Consider the following 23,567-nt stretch of genomic DNA (forward strand, 5'->3'; position numbering starts at 1 on the left):
TTAATAACAAACAAAACGTGTTATTCACATGTTTATTTTACAAAACGAAAAGTAGCACACACGTGTTTAATGTCTCAACACATTGTTAATGTAGGGACATCTTGGGGACAGCCTGTAATGTTCCATCACTGGATCGTCCATCTTCTGCCATCTGTAGGTGCGTAGCCCACAACAGTAGCAGACGACGGCATCGTGATCTCCCGTGTAGAAGAAGCCGGCCTTGGCGAGTTCCCTCGGTTTCTGGCGCAACTGTATGGGCCACCACCCAAACGTGCAGAGTCGTCTGTAGAATCCTCTCATTTCGGGACAATGGCAGAACAAATACTAGTAATGTCTCGAAAGACCATCGCCATCGGCGTCGTAGGTATCATCGTGGGGAGCCGAGTCCGTTTCTCGAGCAGCATCCGTCTGATCCATGGGTTCTTTGTCCACGATTTCGACGGGTTCACGGATATCCGTGGGTTCTTCGTCCACAATTTCACCAGGTTCACGAGCAGCGTCCGCTTGATCCGTATCATTTTCTTCTGGTTTGGTAGCCACTCTTTTGCATTGGATCGTGTGTCTTTCAGAACATTTGCATACCAAGACATCGTCACCGCTGCTACAACTGCTGTTACTACTGCTGCCCATTCTCGAATATTCCGACGCCATGTCTGGAGCGCACGTCTTCACTCTGCAATGGTCGACTGACGAATGGCGAACAGTTCTAAATCTAAGGTTTATATACACAATGTCTGAGCATGTCCAAACACGTCCTGGTTTTCCCCGTGACGTCACCGAGCATGTCTGGGCACGTCTAATATCTCGGGTTGCATTCACTCTATGACACCATGATTATGATGATCTTGGTGACATGGATCTCTCAGTTCCGGCACAAAGTCGTAGATAGTGTCAAAGCATTTCTGGAGCTCTTTCCACTGTTTGGCAGTCAGTCGAACGCCGCGACGGGAAGGTTTCAGTTCTTGATCACAATACCACCACTGACGAATATCCACCCCTTTGTAAATGGTCTCGACGTAGACGTTCCCGCCGAGATGTTGTGATGTGTCCCATTTAAAGGAGACCAGTTCCAACCATTGTTTCATCGTCAGAGAAACGCCTTTCTTTGTGGGAAAAACTTTTCCACGGTCCTCGTCGAACTGACGAACGTGAATGGCAATGTCCCCCTTCCACAGCTTATCCACGACGTAGACGTTACCGCCGAGGTCTAGTTTGCATCTCGTTTCGTTTTCTTCGTTTTTGACAATGCCCTCTGTAGTGCTTCTGTTATATTCCGATGCCATTTTCTTCTTTCCAAGTACAGCGCAATCAGACACAGGAACGTAAGTATCATCAACGGTATACGTCTTCTCTCTAGCAGTGTCGCTGAGCGAATGGCAAGCGTCCTGAATATGGGGTTTTTATAGGCCCCACGGTAGCGTCCCCACGCTATCTCGAAGTCAAGACGTGTCTGAACACGCTCTCTGGGGTGACTCACGGCCAACGTCGTATATGGGCACGTTTCAAACCTTCCCCCGACATCTGGCAAAACCTTGGGGATTTTCCTCTGTAATTTTCCACTCCCCGTTGACTGGTTCTCATTATACAGAGACCCCCACTCAAGACGTGTCTGAACACGTTCTGAAATGACTCATGGCCAACGCCGTATATGGACATCTGGTAAAACCCTGCCATCAACTGACGAAGTGCGTTGAATTGGACACTTGGCCATGTTTAGGGTAAGTAACATCGGCTGAGAAAGTCCATTGAAATTTTATGAAAAGATATGCCAAATTTGGTTTGGGGTATTCAGTTAAGCTCAGAGATCATATTAGAGTAAGTTGGAATGGGAAATTGTTAATTTTTTATTGCAATTCGGCACTTTATTGCAAAACGACACTTTGAGAAAATGCATTAGCGTGTCGTTTTGCAATAAACTAAAATAATCTGTTTTGTAATTTATTATTGATAAAAGTTGGAATGGGAAATTGTTTGCCACCTCCAATTAAAGACACACAGTGATTTTAAGATGATGAGAAAGTCGTTTTCTGTTGAAAAATGCAGATTATTTGAAAACGGCACTTTAGTGGAAATATCTGTTAGTTGATAACATCTTGAAAATTGCAGCAAACTCAGGAATGTCCCTTTAACTAAAGGTCACATTTGTATGTTTCTTCATATTGTTAGACCGCCCCTATCATATGCTGACAAAGAAATACTTGTAATGTTATAGCAAAACAGCACTGGTGCATGCACAAACGTGTACTAAGGCAGCCAACTTTAACGAAATATGTGTACTATTATTATTATGTACACGCGATCAGCCGAAGTCACTGGCAGTAAAGGATATCTATCACGTGTGTAATCTAGCTTCTGTATAGCGAATGGCTTGTTAACGGAGTGCAGGTATACGGGACAAAGATGTCGGACATTGTCAATCAGTGTTTGAAGACCAGATTTCTGAACAGTACATCAAAGATCTATGGGGGTTTATGCAAAAATCGTAAGACTGTAAGTTGCAATAGTTTCCAAGAGCAAATCTGTTCAGTAATAGCATTGGTAATTATTACTGGTACTAAGCTTTGATGTGTGCATTTTTTTACATGTTTTGGCAAGAAAAAAATCTGGAATTTTGTTTTTATAAACTTAAAGAAAATTCTCTTCTTAACAGTTTAAGGAGTTTTATACTATTAACTACTCAGTTGCCCACCCACCCCCACCCCCGAAAGAAAAAATCCTAGCTACGTCCCTATATATATGTAGAGACTAGAGAATGCTAAATGATTTTATGTAAGCAACTGTAGGCCTGTTTACTATTATACCGAACAACAAAAGAAATGTGAATATTAATTTAGTTTCCTTTAATTTATTTTAATTTGAATCCCATTATTTTTTGTCTGTTAAAATTAGCAAGGTCTTGTGAACATTTTAGCCCCATTCTGACAGTCATTTTACTTTTTACTTTTACCAAATTAATTTTATTATGAGGTGAGACATTTAATTCTGAGAAATTCGTGTTTTTGTTTCATAATTCAGAGAGTAAAGTGACACAGATAATTACTAGATATTTATTAGACATTATTTTGAATATTGTTTTGTTTTGATCAGGTCATCCCATTAAGGCGAAAAGATGAGGATAAAGAAAACATTTTCAAAATTATAGTACAATCTGACTGTTATGTGCTGAAAACTTTACATAATCAGTCAGCGATTGCACAGAACAAAGAAAATGGCTTGTATTATCCTGGTTCGTATTTTTTTATTTTTTTATTTTAATAAATAATAGTATAAATGATCTGATAATTTTGTATTTTTTTTTTTTTTACATAATAATAATAATAATACCGTAATAAATATCTTCATATGTATATTTAATTAAGGTCCAAGTATTCTGTCCTGGTTATGTAAGCAACGTTTGTTTTGTTTAACGACACCAACAGAACACATTCATTTATTAAATAATCATTGCCTACTGGGCATCTATAGGGAAATGGAAATTATGACAGAGATGAAGTTAACAAGAGAAGGAAAATAGTTTCTATCCAGGCGATATTTCCTTGGATGGCTGCTTAATATTAAATGTTTACAAATGACACAATTACCAAATGTGGTCTCCAGAGGAAAGCCACTACATTTTGCTAATGGATGCCCCTGAACCCTAGCTTAAGGGTGAATCTCAAGCCTTGAAATATTTACAAATTGACAACTCTGGAGATACATTATGTTTTTAATACATTGTTCAATTCAAAGTGATTGATATTGCTTTATTGATGCTGCCGTTTGTAATGAAATGTGTTGCTTTTGTAGGTGTTGTCAAGAGTTGCTGTACTAACGACCACGTTACTGTACAATTTACAGCAACTGGTACAGAACATGTTATACCAACATGTTTTGTCATTCCCATCAGTGGTGCTATAGCTGTCCCAACTCTTAAGGTAAGCCACAACTGTCTCTTTGACATGGTCTGGGTAAAAACCTATATTCAGCAGCCAACATGTCATTTACATTGGTATAGGAAGCGGTGGTGGCGATATTTGCCCCCCCCCCCCCCCCCCTCCCACACACACACCACTTTGTAGCAGTAGCGATGGTTTTTATTTATATTTATACCTGTTTTTGTTTTGTTTGTAAGATACAGTTTGGTCCTACAGGTGAGAGACTGTGTTTTGGAGCGAGTGTTCAGCCTTGCTTTAGAGATGGACTGTTACGTTCCAGGCATCGTTGAATACATTTCCTGTCCTACACAGCACCCAACAGTGTATACCGTTATTTTGTACAACAAACAAAAGGTTTGTATGTGCGTATGCGTATGCGTATGCGTATGTGTATGTATAATATGTATATGTATATATGGATATATGTATGTGTATATGTGTATGCATATATGTATATGTATTTGTACTGTATATGTATGTGTGTGTGTATGTGTATGTGTATGTGTATGTGTATGTATGTACTGTATATATATATGTATATGAAGGGTCCACAGGAATCACCGTGATAGAACACTTTTGGTAATCAATGATTTACTAACAACTTATTATGGTCTAGGTACTATAATTATAGTTTTGTTTTATATATTATTTTGTCATTGTGACCTTGACATACACAACCTTTATAATACTGACTATCTGGACATCACAGGTTATTGCCTTGGACCCTTCATATGTATATGATTATGAATATGTATGCAGTTTTGGTATCTGACAAGTGAAGATTATTAATAGGTTTTTTTATGAGTAATACAAAAAAGAAGTATATATATATATATATATATATATATATACAGTTAAATCCCGTTGGCTCGAACCCCGTGCTCGAGAAAGTGTTCGACCCATCGGGTAGTTCGACCGAACCATTCAGTCAACATCAGACATTTCCGTAACATCAGTTAGAAAGTTGAATTAGATACAAATTGTGTAATACACGTAAAAGCACAGAAATCAAATAAATAAATGGCAAATTCTTAATCTGTATTTACATGAATTTATTACTGAACAATTTGAATATTTCAACAATAAAAAACGCAGCACTGTCCAATTTTCAGAAATGTACGGTAGTCGTTTTCAAAGTAACGCTTTATGCTGAGGCCCGTTTGTGCACTAATTGTTTGATTGGTATCACGGTTCATTTAACAGTTGCGGTAACACTAGCTGTACTTGAAAAATCATTACCGACAGTCGCTTAACAACCAACATGACAAGTGTGGTGACAAAAGGATTGCATGGCTAGTGTTGCGATTCCCCGATTCATCTATGTCTGCGTCGTTAAATAAAACATTTCTTTCTTTCTTTCTATAGTTCGTTGCGCCTAAATAATTCATCCGAAGGTTATAATAACCAACTGCCCAAGTGCAACAATTGTTAGTCCTGTTTGGCGGTTTGCCATAAGGCCAAATAAAAAAAGAGTTGGTGATCGTCCCCGCCCGCACCTGAAAAATGCGCCCGCCCCTGAAATTATTTTATTTTTTAGTTTGTTAAAAACTGTTAAAAATGCGTCGGGATAGCAGCAATTCAAATTTCGTAAGCACCATAACGGGTTAAACCATCACCAGGTCCATCTGGCGGCCAGTGAAGGAACTATAACATCCAGGCGCATGCGCTGTTGACTGCTACTCCTGGTCTCCAGGGTTTTATAAAGTTTTTCACAGAAAAAAAAAAAAAAAACCTCCCCCCACCCCTACCCTGATTTGTGTGATCAAAAATAACTACTATTACCATGCCCGACGGCTAGTGAAATTTTTTGTTCAAATGTTGCAGTTAAGTCTATTTTTAAATATGATTATGAATATCCTTCTCCACCCCAACCTCCTAATGTTAGCGCTTTTAAGATGTATCTCCCTCTTTAGGTGGCATATATGATTATTAGTATTACTATCATTTAGTAAAATTGTATTAACTAAAAGTAAAGTAGGGCTAGTGAATTTTGGCTAGTACATTTTTAGAATCACTGATTCCATGGCCAGTGGATTGTATAAAAAAAAAATTCTTTCTATATTACAATAAACTGCTTTTTCATTATATCTTCTATATTACATGTTACAATAAAGTGCTTTTGGCATGCCTTTGTGATTGGTAAAGGACTCTAAATAAATCATAATAAAAAAATGGTCAAAGCATGTCACACAATGTCATTAAAGCAATTTATTCAGGTGTGGATATAAAAGTATGGTCACATTTGCGACTAAATAGTTAATAATTTGAGCCCTGTTTATGACCAATTTCTTATTTAAACACTAGAGAATAAAATAAAATAAAATGTCTAATAAACTGAAAATGTCTTATAACTGCATTAAATTTTACAATTTTATTTTTTTTAACAAATTTACAAATGTTTTTTTGTTTTTTTTAATTTTTCAGTTTTGCTGTATTGAATAAATTAAAAATTTTAAAAATGATTTTACAATAAGCTTTGATTGTGTAACTATTATCTACTTATTAGTATGTTCGTGTTTTTAGGTATTAACAACAAGAATAAATCTGGTCAAGATAAGTCCGATAACATACAACTTCACTGTGAAACACATTCGGCTACATCAGAGTGGCAGTGATGTTAGTTACAGGTGATCTATTAGATAATATTTGTGGTGCATTTCTCAAATTAAACATTTTAAAAAACCACCTATTCCATTGCTCCCTTTCCTTTCTCTCCTTTTGCTTGTCTCTTGTGGCTATTCATGCCACACACCTGTCATTTTCCACCAGCTTTAGCTGTGGACTTATAGTCTGAACACTTCGGACAGTGTTCAGTAGTTACCTCTGGCATTGTTCAGAGGAATTTGTAACCACTTGCTATGCTCCCCTACTACCGGTGGCCATTAGTTTGTGCTGTGGGTCAGACCAGCTTTATTAGCAGCAGAGGACAAGGATGTCAGGCGGGTGCAGGGATAAGTACACAGAGACTGCATCCACGGAGGAAGTTGAGACTGGTAGGCGTTGGTGTGGACAGCTCAGAAGACAGAGTCGGAGGAAACTGACAGAGAGGGTCGAAACAGATTGAAATCATGGGAGAAATTGGAAAGTTTTTTATATTAAGATAATGAGAATGATAGGCAGAAGGTGATAGATGAAAAACATGAATAAAAGTGTGAGCCAGCTTTGACAGGATTTGAACCACTGTCGTAATATTACAGGGATCGAAATAGTGCCGTCCTGACCGGTTTTTGCCAGTCATCATCACCATAGGCTGGGAGATATTGTTTGCGTGTCATCCCATTGGACTGGCAATTATTTTACATTTATATTGATAAATTAGTTTGAGTCAGTCAGTCCGGTAAGTTTTGATTCGGGCTGGCAGAATTTATAACTTACCAGACTGAATATCCAGCAGGAATTTCAACCAATTTCAAACTCTTTATTAAAAGTCCACAATCATGGCACATTATTAATACACAGTATATAAAATAAATACATAAAGATTACATTATTAACCATAAAAAACAAAAATACCACCCCAATTATTAATAAAGCGACTTTTTGTAAAACGCTCGGGGGAAAACACTGATCCAGTTGATTTGACCCGCATCTGACCTGTGACGTAGCATCAGGTGAATTCCAATCATTCATTAGTAGGTTAGCATGGCGACAGCATGTAATGATTCTTCGGAAAATAGCTAATTCTTATCGGACGTTAGTTTGGACATTTCGGACTTGTCGCATTTGTCTATTTATTCTAATGCTACCTAGCAGGAGAAAATCCTAAAGGCTTATTCTAATGCTACCTAGAAGGAGAAAATCCGTTAGGGGTACTTCCCTATCAGTTTGAACTTTAGTACACCGACGATGATCCGTTGAGCCAAATGCGGTCAGCCTATATGCAGCACGGAGCCCGGAGACAAAAACAAAGCCCGAATGTTAATGCCGAGGTGTACATTGTTCATATTTGGCACAAAGATACACCTCAACACGATGCATTTATATAATTATGTTACAAAAATAAATGTAGGAAAAATATTTTTTAGAAAAAATACTAACTAATATTAACTGATGACTGGATAGCATTTAAATAATTAATGTATTGCAAATTATTATTAAAAAAAACAAATACACGTACATACATTAAATATGTTTTTTGAAAACATCATTAAATATATTAAACAAGGCGCATTCATCGTCAGTCTAATCATTACTTGGTTACAGACATCTACGATTGGTACCTGTTTCATTTACAAAATATGAAAATAGAAGATTTTATTGTTCGAAGTTAATCCTTTAATTGGTTAACTAAAGGCTTATTTGCAAAAGCAATACATGTCTACAGATTTCGCAGACATCTTTCGTTGTTTGTTTATTATTTTCTGTTTATATACTTGATATGTACTTGATGATTAACTATAATTTTCTATTTCATAGGTCTCCGAATTCCAAAGCTCTAAATGAAGGTAATAATTATAATTTTTTATCAATACAACCTTTGTAAAAATGCAGATTCGAATGAAGATGTCTTTATGTTATTTGGTATTCAAGGAAGATTTCTTATACTTTTTCATTCCACATTATAACAAATCATTAAGTTTCACAATGCAGTTTATAAATAAAATATTACTATTATCAGATAATATTATCAATTTAAAACATTCTGCATATTATGAAAGTGGTAATAAAATAATGAATTGTAATTCTTTGCAAATAAGGTTCAGGCATGCTGTCCAGGATATGCAACCCAGGAACCTGACTTGTCTGTCCTATTAAATACTTTAAACATCATCGTAATTGTGTAAATCTTCAGAGGTGGAACAGGAAAATACAAAACATGAAGACCCTAAAGAAAAACAGCCCACCATAAACGAGTTGAAAAAGAAAGATGGAGTAAGTTGATAACGTTAAAGGGACACTCCCTAGTTACGGCTAGTTGTTAACCATTACGGCGTTGTTTTTCGCTATTAAACCCATTTTTTTCACAAATAAAATTGCACTTTACTTACATTTTATTATTTAGAATACACATTTCCATTCACCTGAAGTGCTTTTTGGTAATCCTGGTAATCCTGATATTTGTAAAACCACGAAATGCATTTTTTGTATTTCTTAAAATGCCGCACGGTTTGTTTTCTCGTGCACGGTTCGCTCAATCAACATCCGATTTGTTGTCGTTTGCTTGTTGTTCATTTGTGAGATATTTCTTCACAGTTCGTGAACATTTTCAGTAACAATAAAGTTCAGACAAGTAAGTGTCTCAATACAAAACGTTACAAACCCTTAAAACCAATAATTTTGCCAAGTCTTACGATATCTGGAGAGGGGATACAACCAGGACAGAACAGTTGGAACATGTCCAGGAGAGGTGAAAGGAACGCACCCCAAGTCTGTGAAATTTTTCGTGACGTAGGCATTGTTGTGCTTCGAGCGACATCTACCGGTGCCATCAGAATACTAACTTTCAAAATTATTTCAAGCAATTGGGACATGGGATTCCCATGGTATTTATCGATATAAAACCTGCTTTTTCACTCCATTTGATATAAACGTGATCTAAGTGTGTGTTACAGGTTTGTAGATTAACCAAATTATAATTTATTTTCGCTGGATGGAACTAGGGTGTGCGGCTTTAATAGTGATACTAATGAGACACCCAATAGCCGGTGTATTTTTCATACAAGGGTGTTATTAATCATTCATTCATTCAGTCAGTCAGTCATTCTGATGATTTAGCATTTGTTTTCAAATACTAGTAAATAGTAAATATGTTTTTCATTTTAGTTCATCAATTACTTTTAAAAAACCACACCCATATACACATATAAATATACTTTGTTACTAAGGTCAGGCTCAATGTAGATTAATATGGAGTAATGCAAGGTGTTGTATATTTTCTAAACAATGTACAAAATCATCCCCGCTGCTCAAAGCAAATTTTTGTTTTAAAAAGCATTTTCAGGAGAATCATCTTTGAACTTCGCTCGCCAGTCTAGAACCTCCAGCAATTTCCTGCACAGGTGCCTGATATATACAGTGGACTCTGTCTAAACCGGATTCTGTGTAATCCGGATCTCTGCGTAAACCGGTCCATTTCTAAAGTCCCGTTCAGCTACCGTTTATCTCTTAGGTATAAATCTCTGCCTAATCCGTACTCTGTCTACTCCGGACTCCGGATCAAAAATCAAGAACGAAAGAACCGTTCATGCATTAATTACCTCTGTCTACACCGGATTGGGATTTGACTGAACGACGGGCTGATTAATTAGTTGAACAAAGATCGTCAACTGCCAAGTAATCAGGACGCCAAATACAAAATGGGTATGGGTAACTATATTTACGTGCCCCTATCCACGAGGGTTCAGGCACGCCCACCCCGGATTCAGCCTCTGACATCGCCAGTTGTCGATTCCGGGGCGGGAGGGGGGTGGGGGGGGGGGGGGGATGGGTAGTTGTAAAAATGCATGGGGTAATTTTTAAATGTTGTGGTATGACCACTTACAAACTTAAATAGTTATATCATTTATAATTAGGGGTCTAGCATATTTATATATTATCACTATCATATTTATATTAGCACCGTAAATAAAGGCCTTATATCTTTCTATTATTTTACTATATAATTAGTAGGTGCACTTACTTAAAATTTCGATCGGGCAAATCTAAATAGTTATATAATATAGTTAATTAATTACTAATAGTATTTATATATATATATATATTTTTATTTTATTAATTAGGCCCTAGAGGATGAAGGATTCGTAAAGCGGGGAGCACCGCGCCACCGGCAATCAGGCGATCCAACAGGCGGGAGGCCCACTATGGTAAGTCCGGATTTCCACGGGGGTGGAAGTTTACTCTTATTGCGGTAGGTTGTTAGATCAATCGGATTAATATTAATGTGTGTGTTGATACCTAACTGATTTCACTCTTATGAATTCGGCGAGTTATACTTGTCAACCTAACGCATGTATAAATAGGTGCGAATCGCTCGTATATTTTTAACCCTTTGTATAAACACTTTTTAACTTCCTTGTAAATAAAGTTTATTTAACCATTAATTAGTATTTTTATCTAATCATTTGTATAAACGTTTTTAATTTTAATTTTTTTTTTTTTTAAATCGTGCTCGCAACGAGCGTGCTTGAACATTAAATTGATATAAGCAGGTTAATTCCCGACATCTTACCTGACAGTCATTTGTGGGCATACATACACACATACGTATATTTTGTGTTATCTTATTTCATTTATAATGGCGGAACGACCCCAAAAACGACAACGTATCGTACTTTCGTTAGAAACTAAAATCAAATTAATACAAGAATTTGATTCAAATCTACAGTCAAAACATGGGATCAAATGTCATTGTCGATCATTCAAGAACCATAACTCTGGGTGAACTCTGTCTAAACCGGTCCTCTATGTAAACCGGACTATTTCGACGGTACGAAGTGAGTCCGGTTTAGACAGAGTCCACTGTATATATATTTTTTTTTTTACCTCAACTACCATGGCATTGTTGCCAATATTATTAAACTCAGTCTTTCAAGGATATTTGAGGCAATCCTCACATACTAGTGATAAAGGAAAAAAAGAGTAAAGTTTGTTTTGTTTAACGACGCCACTAGAGTACATTGATTTTTTAATCTTATCATCGGCTATTGGACGTCAAACATATGGTCATTCTGACACTGTTTTTTTTTTTAGGAAACCCGCTGTCGCCACATAGACTCTTTTACTACAGGCAGCAAATGATCTTTTATTTGTGCTTCCCACAGGCAGGATAGCACAAACCATGGCCTTTGTTGAACCAGATAACTGGTCGGTGCAAGTGGTTTACACCTACCCATTGAGCCTTGCGGAGCACTCACTCAGGGTTTGGAGTTGATATCTAGATTAAAAATTCCATGCCTCGACTGGGATCCGAACCCAGTACCTACCAGCCTGTAGACCGATGGCCTAACCACGATGCCACTGAGGCCGGTTTGTGATAAAGGAAGGAAATGTTTTATTTAACGACGTACTCAGCACATTTTATTTACGGTTATATGGCATCAAACATATGGTTAAGGACCACACATATTGAGAGAAGAAACCCGCTGTCACCACTTTTTATGGGCTACTCTTTCCGATTAGCAGCAAGGGATCTTTTATATGCACCATCCCACATACAGGGTAGTACATACCACGGCCTTTGATATACCAGTCATGGTGCACTGGCTGGAACGAGAAATAACCCAATGGGCCCACCGATGGGGATCGATCCCAGACTGACAGCGCATCGCGCGGGCGGTTTACCACTGGGCTACGTCCCGCCCTCTACTTCAAGTTACACATTACTGTAAATACATGTATATATTTATAATAAACCACTTTCATTTCCACATTATCACAGTGTCTGAATATTACTACGAACATAATATATTGTATACTGTATATGCAGAAATCAGCACGAGCTGCAAAGAGAATTAAAGACAATGTACAAAATCAGCCCCGCATGATACTTCTTGAATGAAACCATTTATTATTAAATATTCTTGTGTTGTGATCAAATGTATTTGTAATAAAGTGCAGCAGGGCTTCTAGATTATGGTAGTCCCACTCCCATGGCTAGTTATGTTCAGTGTTGGGCTAGTAAGTAACTACTATTGCCATGCCCGGCAGCTAGTAAAAAAAAGAAGGAAAAAGGTCAAATGTTGCAGTTAAGTCTATTTTGTAAATAGAGGATACTCCCCGAGTCTCTTGTGATATCATAATTTATCAGCACGAGTTGATAAAAGTATGAAATCCCAGGCTTGCCGAGGATTTTATACTTTTATCAACAAGTGCTGATAAATTATGATATCACAAGACACGATGCGGTATTCTTTTTATCATCCATTATCATTCTTTTCATTTGTAACAGTTGTAAACAATGTCAGTAACGTGGGTTGAATGTCAGCGGTAGACTCGTTAACTAGCAGAACGGCAGTGGTGTGACGTCACTAATGGTAGGTTTAGCGCTGAAACAAACACAGTGACGTAACAAAACATTGTCTTGTGATTAAAGTTTGACCAATCAAGATTATAGTGCCAGCGATACCTCCTACAAAAGCCTTTAATGGATGATAAATATGAATATCCTGACCCCACCTCAATCCCCAATGTTATAGTGTTTATGCTCTATCTCCCTCTCTAGGTGACATATCTGATTATCACTAGTATTTAGTATAATTATATTTTAACTTAAAGTAAAGTAGGACTAGTGAATTTTTAATTTAAGCTAGTAAATTTTTGAATCATTGATCCCATGGCTAGTGGATTTAGAAACAATACTAGAAATTCTCCGCCTACTGGTGGAATGATGCGGTCTATTGTCAGCATATGTAAGGTTGAGAACAGGCGAGTTCCCATCATGTTGAACATGGTACTTGACCAAATGGCCAAGCATGTTGATCGTAGCCCCCAAAGTGGAGGGGGGAGAGCAACTGCATGGCTGGAAGCTCAAAGTAGGAATGAATACTCTGTGACTGGTATGTCAAAAGCTGTGGTATGTGCTGCCATGTATATATGAGAAAACATGCATGTACAAGACTTAACTAGTAAACTATAATAAACAAAGGCATGTGATGGTTGTGGGTTTCTTCTTTAATTCTTCAGAGAGGGTCTGGCAAATTACAATAGACCTAATTTTCATTGAATATACAATATGTTTTATATTGATTGACTAACTGGAAATTAACCATTTAATTCAACAGCAATGGAAAGAGAAAGCACTGTATCTCCAAAAACAACCGGAAGAACAGCAAATGAAAAGACAGATACATTTTCTTTAACTTCGCAAGGTCTTTTTAATTATGACCCTAAAATGTATCACTGGTGTAAAGTAAATGTGTAATATAACATCACACAAACCAAAAATATTGAAAATATTATTGATGTTATTACAAGCTTCTTGGTATGTATCTCAAATACCTTATGTAGATGAGGTTTGAAACAATTAAAAAAAAATAATGTGTCCCATGTAAGAATTGCATGATAATTCTTGAATGAAACCATTTATTATTAAATATTCTTTTGTTGTGATCAAACGTGTTTGTAATAAAGTGTAACTGCTATAATATTATGCATAAGCAAAACATTTCTGTTTTTCTTTTCAGATGATGATGTGTCAAAAAAGGATCCTGCTAGCATTTCTCGTAGACCTGTTATTGAAGACAAAGTGGTTAAAGAAAAACGAGGTTAGATCCTGTGTGTTCCAATCCCTTTTGTAGAAGGAAGAAGAAGGGGTTAGGATGTGGTCCTTCCTAAAAGGCATTTACAAATAATTATTGAAGATGTCCAGAATTTTCCAACGATTATAATTATGAGTGTGCTCCAGTGTATAGTTTTCATAATGTAGTGCTGAAAATGGAGTGTTCAGATCTACAAGATTTAATATGACTGAAATCTTTTCAGAGGAGTGGACTTGGCTAGTTATCACTACCTGAAGTGATATAGTGCGTGGCTTCAGTGAATGAATGGATGAATGAATGAATGGATGGATGGATGGATGGATGTACGAATGAATGAATGATCAGCCATGCCTGAATTCATGTAGTGGCTTCAATGACTGAATGGATGAACACATGAATGAATGAATGAACAAACGAATGATTGACCACTGCTGTTTGATGCAAAGCTTTATAACATTTAAGGATTGTCTGTTATTTCTTTTAAATTTATCAGGGTACGAAGAAAACAAAGCATGTACAAACTGTGTAAATCAGCAAAGCTGTTCACACACAGGTTTTCCATTCTGGGTTTTTTGTTTTGTTTATACCCAGATGAACCTAAGTGAAATTACAGACAATCTTTATATTTAAATTTGAAACATACTTACAGGTATTAATAAGAACACCAACAAGATCATATTTTATTCTGACTGTATAAAGTGATGTCATCAGATATGTTCTCTGACGATGTTATTTTTACATTCATCAAGAAATGAAAAATCACATTGCTTTGGCTGGACTAAATTGTAATGAATATAATGAAAATGGAGTTATTTGTTGTGATAGGTTATTTTATGGCACTTGTTATCTAATGTGTATGCATTTTACAGTCACTAAATCACCCCGGTTGAAACTGCGAAATTTGCTACCCAAAGTGAAAGTAAAAACAGAGGTATTAGCCAAATGGCCAGATGATTGCTGGTACTACAAAGGTTTGTTACTTACTCTATTTGTGTGCCAAGTGTATAAACTAATATTAAAGGCACAGACCCTAGTTTCAAGCCGTAAAAATGGACACCAAGTTTGATTAAGTTATAAACCTGTAACACATTTGGATAACGTTACAAGAGAGTGTTACAAGAGTCTGGGATGTTGAAATGGTGTAATATCATTAAATATAGACAAAAACTTTGCTCCATAACTGTTATTTCTTAGATGCACATGCGGTTTTAAAAATATAAAAAATGCATTTTGTGGTATTAGAAGCACCAGGATGACCAGAAACACCTCGGATGTACGGAAATGGATAATCTAAAGAATAAAATATAAGTAATGTTTTATTTCAGTTATCGTAAACGGCTTTAATAGTGAAAAATATGCCTTAGTGTTTAGAAACTAGGGTCTGTCCCTTTAATATGCTTAAAGGAATTACAAGTTTATCTTTGTTTGACACCCAATAGTTGATGTGTGTTTTAGTGCTGGGGTATCATAAAACATTCATTCATTATAGGAGTTTTGTATCTGGAATACAGTGGGGCATAAATGTTAACAGTAATTAATATTTGTAACAGAACGTTGCCATTTACCTAGGTGATCCTGTAGAGGCACGAGTGTAGGAAATTGTGCAGGGACGGATCTGTAGCAAAGTGTTTTTGTATGGGGTGATTAAATCATCCTACCCTGAAAAATATTTTTAAAAAGAAAATTCCCTTGGAGCAGTGAGCAGATTTCAACCCCTGAAACCCCTCTCCCTGCATGCACACTTGTATATTTTCTCAAGTCGGTTGTGCTTCACAATAACCGACTTCCTCGTAGAGTAGAATTCTAATCTAGATTCTCCAGATGGTTGCAGATACTACAGATGTTTGTTACTTGCTCTGTTTGTAGACTGATTGTATACACACTGATTTTAATACATTCAGAAAAATGTTATACCTGGAGCCATGTGAATGACACCCCAGCATGAAAAATACATCGGATATTGGGTGTCAAACTATGCTAAAGGCGAACAAATAAATGCAGCCAAGTGAGGCAGAAACGTTAAATAATATGGTAATTAACTTTCATGACAGAAAGTTATGAAATACTTTATGGCGAACTATATAAGTACTATATAGAGAAACCCATCCCTGTCCCGAGTCAGACCCCTGATCATATCGGAGGCCGGACTCGAATAGGCGTGTTCAAAAACCTAGTGGTATATGGACAGGTTAAACCAGTTACTAAGCTAAGAGAAACCCATCTGATAAACTGGACTCTCACAGAACCAAGTAAAAAGTCTGTTTTACAAATTAGGTAGAATTCTTCTTGTGCGTTTATTCATCAGTGCTTACAGGACTTCAGATTGCATCAAAGTCAAGTCAATAAACATTGTGCCCAAAATACATATGCCCCAAATAATCATGCTCGAATTAACTACAAACCAGCTCACCTCAAAATATAAATATTTTAACTCAAACATACTGAAATGTTAAGAGTAATTAGATTAAAATAACTTGAAATGCATTTTTGAATATTGACAACTCTACAGCAGCTGTCAAAGACAGCACTGAATTAAAATGACCTTCTAGCACTCAGAAAAGACAAAAGTCTCCGGTGTGCCCAAATTAGTGAGATCTAAAGCCCTGGCATATACACAGTACATTTTCTAAGTAATTATATTATTCATATTCTATCTGCATGTTAAGAAGAATCTTTCCTGTAGCATCATAACGTGATATTTTCCAGCACTTGCCAGTGTGCACATTTCAGTCTGAATCTGTTATTAAATATGTGTATGCTTATATTCCATTGTTTCAGGAACTATTCTAAGCTGTGACAACTATTTGTATCAAGTTGAAGACAGTATGGGAGATGTTGAACAGATCTGGCGAGAGAACATTATCACATATGAAGATGATGGTAAAAACATTATTCAGGTATTGCATCAGAAATCCTAATGAAAATTACACCCCACCATGTTTGCTTATTACACAGAAGTCATGAAAACCCTTGGAATGTAACCCTGAATACTATAATCATGGTTATTTTAATTATTACTAGGTTGTACATTTTGCAGACTGAATCTCCGATTTTTATTAGATATTTTAATTATTGCTAGGTTTGGATGTGCAAGTGCATGACACCATTCTTAGCAAGATGTTAAATTTGTCAGATTCTGACCTTTACATTTATTAATAAATATGTAATTTTGTTAGTTGAATCATTTTTGTAATTCAGTGACAGGTGTTTTAAAAACTGTTATTTTAATATGTTTTTATCCAGTTTAATTAAAATGAATAAATTATCATATATTATAAACCTATGTATTTGTTTCATGTCATTCGTTGTTTTGCGGAAGGTTTTTATCTACTTTAATCAACATGAATAATGTATCATATTTTATAAAACAATATAATTATGTATTTATTCCAGGTCAATGATTATGTTGTGGCAGCTTACCCCGCTTATTGCTTGAGCTATGCGCCTGGTCAGGTGGTTAGAGATTTGCCAGACAAGAGCATGGAAGTCCGTTTCTATGACTTCGAAGAAGGCACAGTGTCCAAAGACCAAGTGTTCAAACTGAGCCAGCATAAGTACAGATACGATGTCGAGGACATACATCGATGTGAAAACCGATGGGTTGGTACAGCAGCTGTTGTACGAAATGATGTGACGGGGGTTTATGTGTTAGGTGAGTTGAATTATACACAAATAATTAATTTACAATACAGGCCCCTAGGAACGATATCTGGAGGACAAAGTCTGTAATGGGAGGGGGTGCACAATCTATATTTTTATCTTTATTTATATAGAGTAACACAAAAAAACAAAAACATTTGTCCTCAGCTGGGGAGGTACAACCCCCTCCCCCACCAGTTCCTATAGTCCTGCAATAGTGAAAAAATAGTTTTTTAAATGTTGTATATTAACAGATAGACATACACACAGACTTACAGACACACAAAAAGACAAGACATGTTAACCTGGTAGTCCATTGATTTTATTTTCACTATAACCTATAACGGAACAGTTTTTAAATTCTCATACATGTACTTTGTGCATTAGTTAAGCTATTTTAATTTTAGTTAACCTAAATATTTAGACTTAAAGATGACTTTACTTTGTTCCTTTGTTTGATAAAAGTACATGTCAAGGTCTAATTAATAATCATTATTATACAATTCTAGAATTTCACAGTGTATTGATTTATTTGACACACAATCTGTGTTAGGGTTGCATTGTATTGTGTGCATTTCAATAGTTGTGGTTATAATGTATTACTGGTTACATTATATTCCACCCTGGAAACTAGCTAAAGTTTTGAACCATCAGAGGTATTCAGCTTAGAGATGTTTGTCCATTTTTTTAATGATCTAATTATTAAGTTCCTAGTTAGTTCTCTTGCGGACCAGCCGGTTTCGTCTCCTTTCATGGCGATTTACCAAGGTTTTCATAGTGTTATTGTCCTTGAACTTAGGATAGATGAATATTTTTTCAATGCCTGAAGATATTGAGGTGAAATTTTAAATACAGCCTTATCATGTACTGTTACAGATCAAGTTTAACTTTAATGGAGTTATGGCCCTTGAACTTAGGACATACAAAAATTAGCTGGGGCCGGTATAGGGGGCATGTATTGCTTTAGCAGTAGTCTTAGAATGCTTGTTAAGCTACTAGTTGTTTTGGTGGTTTAATTGTTTTGCATATATTGTTTTCCACAGCTAACGTCAAGGAAAAAGACCGTGTAGGCCAAAACTACACTATCGAGTGGCCCGATTGTTCTCATTCTCCAGAAACCCAAAATCCAATACACATTTTTGGTGCATTCACCCAACATCCCCCACTGAAGGAAAATGGGTACGTGCTTGCCATTGCTAATGACAAGACAATGGAATACCTGCCTGGTCAGGTGACCCACATCCATAAATCGACAGACTCGTTTGATGTTGCTTTCTGTGATGGCACAGTGTAAGTAGAAAGGTTTTTTGAAAATTGTTTTTGTTCTTGAAATTGTAAATACAAGCATATTTTTTTAATTATTTATCCATTATAGACTATGTTACTAACAATAATTTTGCTACCATCATTCAATATCTTTTAACTTCAATATCTTTATTAAGATCACATTAAAATGTATTACATTGTATTTGTCATTTCAAAGCTTAAAAAAAATATGTTACACTTCTGACTACCCAAGGTATGAAAAGCACACGACTGTTTTAAAATGATAATTCTAATTCAACACAAACGAATGAATCTGATTGGATTTCTATTGGATTGGATTTTCAAGACGAAATACACTGAACTCCAATGAAAACGCACCAGTCAAATTTGTATTTGTAAAAATCATATGGAAAGAAATAATAACACATTTGACTGATGTTGGATAACTACATGTATTTTGAGAGGCAATAAATAACCAAACAACTGAATTCATGGGTTTGGGTTATTGAGTGTTGTATATTAAGCTCACATATGTAATATCAACTGAAAACTGGCTGGAGCCTTTTCACAATGGAGTACAGCATATATCACATGTTAAATGCATGTTTAGCATTCATGCATGTACATTTGTTTATCAACAAAGTGACAGACATTAGCTAAACATACAGTAAATAAGGATATTTTGTTTTTGTCTAAATTTTCAGATGAAGTTTGCAATCATATCTCACGCGTTTGCGACGAGTGTTATATGATTGCAAACTACGAGATTTATATAACTTATTTGACAAAAAAACATGAAATTTATTTATTATATACTTACAGTAAGTTAAAATGCCCCAGCAAAATGGTTCCACTTTCTTATATTTAACAGTTTTCTGGAGACGATAACATAAGTTAGAGTGAAATAATTTTCACTCTACTTAAGTATTACTTAACTGTGACTTATAGTGTACTTAAGTGTACTTAAATTTACTTATATGTCACTAAATGTTATACAGTAATAGTGTTATTAACTTTAGCAGTCTTTAAGTGCACTGCAAGTGTCACTTAAACCCTGTACTACTATATTTGTTTTCTTAAGTGTACTTAAGTGTACTTAAGTGTACTTAAGTGGACCAGAGTGGACTTTCTCTCTAATTGATTTTTTTCCCTTCAGAGCCAGTGCCAGTATATCAAAGACCATATCTGGCATTTTTACATTGTTGTTGTTGGGGGTCTGGGTGGGTGGGGTTTTATGGTGTGTGGGGGTTTGTGTGTGGGTTTTTTTTTTTTTTTATATAATTATATAACAAACGTTTCATGATTTACAGTAATTTAGTTTTGTTTCTTTCATACAGGAAGAAGATTCCACTTGATAGGAACTTGTACTACTGTCTCAATAAGACATATTATGATCAAGCTGTGGCCTACTTTTTGGACATGAAAAGATGTGACAGTTTTTTAATCTAATTAAAATTAGTTCCACTATTACATGTGGATCTAAAGACAGCCAGTTGGAGCTCATGTCCACCAATCAAAACCTTACTTGCAGAATCCTGCCAGTGATTTAAAAATAATTTGAAAACATTCCGAATTATCCTGAGGGTATACGACATGTTTCGTGTGAATTACGAATGCCTTAAAACATGTTTTATTTTATAAAATAAATAATTTGTAATGTAAAACTGATTTAGTTTTTTTTAATTTTATAAATAAATAAATAATTATTAATGTAAAATTGAAGACTGATAACCCACCCCGTACGTATTGGTATGGTTCGCTGTACTGCGGCCACTAAAATAGACGCGCCCGATATTTTTAGAATTTGTATGCTCCCAAATAACGTTATAAAAGGCGAAGTGTGATTGGTCAATATTTAAATTGTTATTTACAGACGAAATGTTACCTGGGCATTGGGGACTACGCAGTGTTGTTAGTTTTAAATCACTGGCAGGATTCTGCAAGTAAGGTTTTGATTGGTGGACATGAGCTCCAACTGGCTGTCTTTAGATCCACATGTAATAGTGGAGCTAATTTTAATTAGATTGACAGTTTTTAAGACTGGCACTGGTTGGAGATGACATTCTCATCACATTTATACAGAATCTGAATTTCAGAACTTATTTATTTGGTTACATTCATGATGTTGACATATTGCCCTAGTGCCTGTTTGTACAGTTTCAAGCCAGTTTTTTGTACAGCTCTAGACAAATATTCTTTTAGTTTGCTTGTTTAATGGTTGCCTATTGAGCAATGTGCTACAGTGTTGTTAACATTCTTTCCATTCATAGTGTTATCTAAATTATTGGTGAATTTGAACACAATGCTAGATATTGTGGAACAGTCGAGTGACCTCAACAATATACTGCTTGTTCATCGCTTATTTATTTTTTTTTTATTTTTTTTTTAGTGTATTTTTTTGTGTAGTATGTCTTGTTTCATTGCCTAAGCATTACTGAAGATTATCCTTCAAATATTGGGCTGAATTTAAAAAAGGGGATAATTGTGTTCAAGTCTTAAATGTGGACAAAAATGAGACTTGTGTCATTTTAACTAAACACCCGTTTTATCGTAAATCATTAAATATATGTAATTATTATGTGACGTTTAGAAAAGTAAAACATGACTAAAAAATAAATACTTTTTGTATGTTTGGCCCTTAGTGTACATATCTTAAGCATCAATTATATAAATTGTTTTTTTCTAAATATCACTATTCCAACAACAGCCATATTGCAGCCTCCCATTGTTTGTATATTTTTGTTATCATCAGTAGAGTGTGTCTTATGATAAATAAGAGAACATGTACAGATCAAGGGAAATTAATTTATTGTTGAACATTTTTATAATCAGTCATTTAATGATAGAGACATTTTAAAGACAACACATAAGAATTGCGCCGAAGATCAAGGGAAATTAATTTAATGTTGAACATTTTTTATAATCAGTCATTTAATGATAGAGACATTTTAAAGATAACACATTAGAATTGTGCCTAAGATGAAGGGAAATTAATTTATTGTTGAAAATTTTTATAATCAGTCATTTAATGATAGAGACATTTTAAAGATAACACATTAGCATTGGCTAATTCACTCTTAGTCTAATGGTTATACATAATGTATGTGTTTGTCTGTGTTTGTGTTAATTTCAAAGTAAAGGAAGTGATGCTGCCAACTCTAACCTTCTTTCTCCCATTTCAACTGTAGACGGGTGTGATTTTTTAGCTATATCTAATTTAAGCTTCTTCTTTTGTTTAATATAAATTATTTTCACAAAGTAGATTGGATAAGATACGAAATGCTTAAAAAATAACCTTTTAAGCTTTTAAAGATCATTTGTTTATGTCATCAGACAGCCGTAATGTTTATTACTTACGTCAGTGTTTGACAAATGTTTGAGAAAGTCACCAGCCCTAAAAGAAGCCTTGACTAGTGCCCTATGTATTATAGTAATGAGGTTGATCATTTTTACTAGCCCAAAAAAATACACTAGCTGGGACCAAGGGCTGGTGGATTTGTCGAACCCTGATTACGTTTGCTGTTTTAAGGACAGTTAGGCTATGGGGCATATTTTGTGACTCACTGGCCACATTTACTTCTTGAAAAAACCCAAAACATTTCTTGGTTTAAAAAAACAACAAAAACCCCAAACAAACACAAGTGACATACCCTGTCCCTTGAACATTACGTAATTGTAAAAACTTCCCTTACATGTCTTCATTCCAATAGAATATGTCGACAAGCCTTCATGTACAATTGTTTAGATTATTAAATTATTGTTAACCATATTATTTTTCAGCTGTTATCAATATAAGTTAACATTGCTATATCGTCTAAAGTGCCTCATGGTCTTAAGAAACTAGAATATCTGTGATAAAATGCTTATATACATTTAGTAATAAATCTGAACCTGTTGTGCTCTTTCTGTCATTTTTTTATTTTGATTTTATTGGAATAGTGTAACCCATTTACACGCAAACAATTTCAAGTATCCCATTACAATTTACAACCATGTATCTGTATCTACATCAGTCTATCCATCCATCCATCCATTTGTCCGTCCATCCATATCCATCCACCCATGCATCCATCTATCTACCACAGTGGCAGATATAAGGGCGTCCCCTAAATTTTGAGACAGTTATATTTTTATTTTATTTTTTATGTTGGAGAATCCGAGGAATCCCTTCGGGAACGTTTGTGGGCATCAACCATATGTCAGTGACCCCCCCCCCCCCCCAATGGATTTGTGGATCCACCACTACATCTATCTACTGTATATATATCTACCATTCTATCTATCTCTCTCTCTCTATCTCTCTATCTAAATATGTGTGTGTGTGTGTATATATATGTATATGTGAGTGTATATATATATATATATATGTGTGTGTATATGTGTATATATATATATATATATATATATATATATATGTGTGTGTGTGTGTGTGTGTGTATATATGTGTATATATGTATATATATATGTATATATATATGTGTGTGTGTATATATATATATATATATGTGTGTGTATATATATATATATATATATATATATATAGAGGTTATTA

At 35.4% G+C, this 23,567-nt stretch overlaps 1 protein-coding gene across 3 annotated transcripts; it reads left to right on the top strand.

Moving 5' to 3' along the window:
• Positions 1–1,660: 1,660 nt before the first annotated feature.
• LOC121375741 lies at positions 1,661–20,519 on the top strand. 3 transcript variants are annotated; one of them, XM_041503354.1, is made up of 12 exons: positions 1,661–1,718; positions 3,088–3,226; positions 3,787–3,914; positions 4,131–4,268; positions 6,438–6,541; positions 8,331–8,359; positions 14,036–14,116; positions 14,980–15,081; positions 16,889–17,007; positions 17,504–17,762; positions 18,793–19,039; positions 20,353–20,519. In XM_041503354.1, exons 1-12 carry the CDS (start codon positions 1,710–1,712, stop codon positions 20,462–20,464), a joined length of 1,467 nt encoding a protein of 488 aa, XP_041359288.1. In that variant the 5' UTR covers positions 1,661–1,709; the 3' UTR covers positions 20,465–20,519. The 3 variants fall into 3 exon arrangements, with proteins under 3 accessions (XP_041359288.1, XP_041359287.1, XP_041359289.1); XM_041503353.1 differs by lacking the exon at positions 1,661–1,718 and adding an exon at positions 2,157–2,490; XM_041503355.1 differs by lacking the exons at positions 1,661–1,718; positions 14,980–15,081 and adding an exon at positions 2,158–2,490.
• Positions 20,520–23,567: the final 3,048 nt, after the last annotated feature.

Source organism: Gigantopelta aegis, chromosome 6 (assembly GCF_016097555.1).
Source record: "Gigantopelta aegis isolate Gae_Host chromosome 6, Gae_host_genome, whole genome shotgun sequence".
NCBI lineage: Eukaryota > Metazoa > Mollusca > Gastropoda > Neomphalida > Peltospiridae > Gigantopelta > Gigantopelta aegis.

Excerpts from the sequence above, each read along its gene's own strand:
- LOC121375741 (XM_041503353.1), top strand. The coding sequence starts at position 2,401 with ATGTCGGACATTGTCAATCAGTGTTTGAAGACCAGATTTCTGAACAGT. Across the intron at positions 3,227-3,786 it reads AAATGGCTTGTATTATCCTG|GTGTTGTCAAGAGTTGCTGT; the intron begins GTTCGTATTTTT and ends TTGCTTTTGTAG. Across the intron at positions 14,117-14,979 it reads AGTGGTTAAAGAAAAACGAG|TCACTAAATCACCCCGGTTG; the intron begins GTTAGATCCTGT and ends TGCATTTTACAG.